This window comes from Austrofundulus limnaeus, unplaced genomic scaffold (assembly GCF_001266775.1).
Source record: "Austrofundulus limnaeus strain Quisiro unplaced genomic scaffold, Austrofundulus_limnaeus-1.0 Scaffold930, whole genome shotgun sequence".
NCBI classification, from domain to species: Eukaryota; Metazoa; Chordata; class Actinopteri; order Cyprinodontiformes; family Rivulidae; genus Austrofundulus; species Austrofundulus limnaeus.
Genome location: NW_013953332.1, coordinates 63,591 through 65,209, shown reverse-complemented (window position 1 = coordinate 65,209; position 1,619 = coordinate 63,591). Strand labels below are relative to the sequence as shown.

General features: G+C 38.0%; 1 protein-coding gene across 1 annotated transcript in view; it reads left to right on the top strand.

Annotated features, from left to right (window-relative positions):
• myom2a (myomesin 2a) overlaps positions 1 to 1,619 on the top strand; it is a gene marked incomplete in the record, with an annotated part of 67,075 nt that overhangs the window by 53,604 nt on the left and 11,852 nt on the right. Inside the window, 1 exon segment of the mRNA XM_014029629.1 lies at positions 349 to 454. Within this exon segment, the coding sequence (XP_013885083.1) occupies positions 349 to 454 (106 nt within the window).

The following is a 1,619-nucleotide window of genomic DNA, read 5'->3' as shown; positions in this document are numbered from 1 at the left end:
ACTTTTACCTTTAAAAGGAAAAAAAGTAGAACTGAAGTATACAGCGTTTTAGTTATTTATTCGGGGTTGTTTTGGTGATTTTTTTTAAACAAATAAAAGAAAAACAATTATTAGTTCCAAAACTTCTGAATCTATTTTACAATCCTATTCTCGTATGTATGTATGTATGTATGTATGTATGTTAGGGGTGCAACAATACATGTATCTGTATCATACTGTTTAATCCAGTGCTTTAGGTTCAATACACACTTGTATGAAACAGTAAATGAATAAATAGAAATGTATTTTAAGAACAGATGCTGTGTGTTGAAGGCTCAGAGGATCTGTGATTTTGTGTGTTTGGCTCAGGTGCATCTGCCTCTGACCTGGTGATGCAGTGCACTCCAGAGGGTATCAGACTGCAGTGCTACATGAGTTACTACACAGAGGAGATGAAGACAGTCTGGAAACACAAGTAAAGCTTCTTTCTTTTTTAACTCCACCATGTCATCAGAAAATTCACCTATGAGTTACATTTTTATAGTGATATTTACTGAGAGCAGCTGTGTTGTTGTGGCTCAACTGATGAACCATGAACAGACTTATTTCCTGCACAACAATTATTTTGGGATCAGACGATCAAGTTCCCAGAGTTCTTAAAGCTCATAAAACTCACAGCATTTTTAAAGGCTAGTTTTACTGTTGTCACCTGAAAGGAAAACAGACCTTGTTTAAACTTTTCTACATCAAAACTGCCTTGTAAAACATGCTTGTAAAGGCTGACAAAACCATAAAATCCTATTCAATAGACCAGTGGTGGCACCAGCCTGCCAAGGCGCAAATCCACTGATTGTGGACCTAAATATTTCGTTAGCGGTCTTACTAATTTTTATAATTCATAAGCAGATTTGTGCTTTCTAAATTTAAAATGCAGAACCGCTAATAACTAATTATCTACCAGTCATCATTATGTTGAACAGCAGAAGGTATGACTGTCAATGAATCACAACACATGTGATCTATCCAACAGCACCCCTCCCAGATAAACACTCTTATTGTGAAGGTATACATCCTGCTGACTGTTGCTTTGGGTCAGAGTTCTGATTTCCCACAATGCTTTGTGTCTGCTTACGTAGCAGGAAGGCAGCGTTTAGTACTCCCTGTCCCAGTAAAAACAGTTAACGTTTGTAATCCATGCTAAAAATTTGTATGTATTGATTTAGTTTACTTTTCAATTGGAGCTCCTTTTCTAAAAAAAGATAAAGTTTAAACGCTGGAGCTCAACACTTGATGTAATTGGTCGAAGCAACGGGGTTAGAGATGCAGAAATGATGTAGAGATGTTATGATAGATGAAGACTGACATCTAGTGGTCAACTGGAGCAACTACATGGAAAACTTTAAAATCCAAGCTCTTATTTTGAAGGGAAGATAGTTTCCTGTACTCTGTGCTTTCGTTTCCCGTCACAAATCAAATCCATGTTGTACCCAGAATGCATTGCTTCAGTTTTCCAATAAACAGGGGTGTCCCGATACATATCGGTATCGGGTCCGATACCAGCATCAAGTACTCGTACTTGTAAAAGCCGGCCGATACTCTTAACCGATACTGCTTTTGTCCCCTCCTGTGCTGCGCTGCAG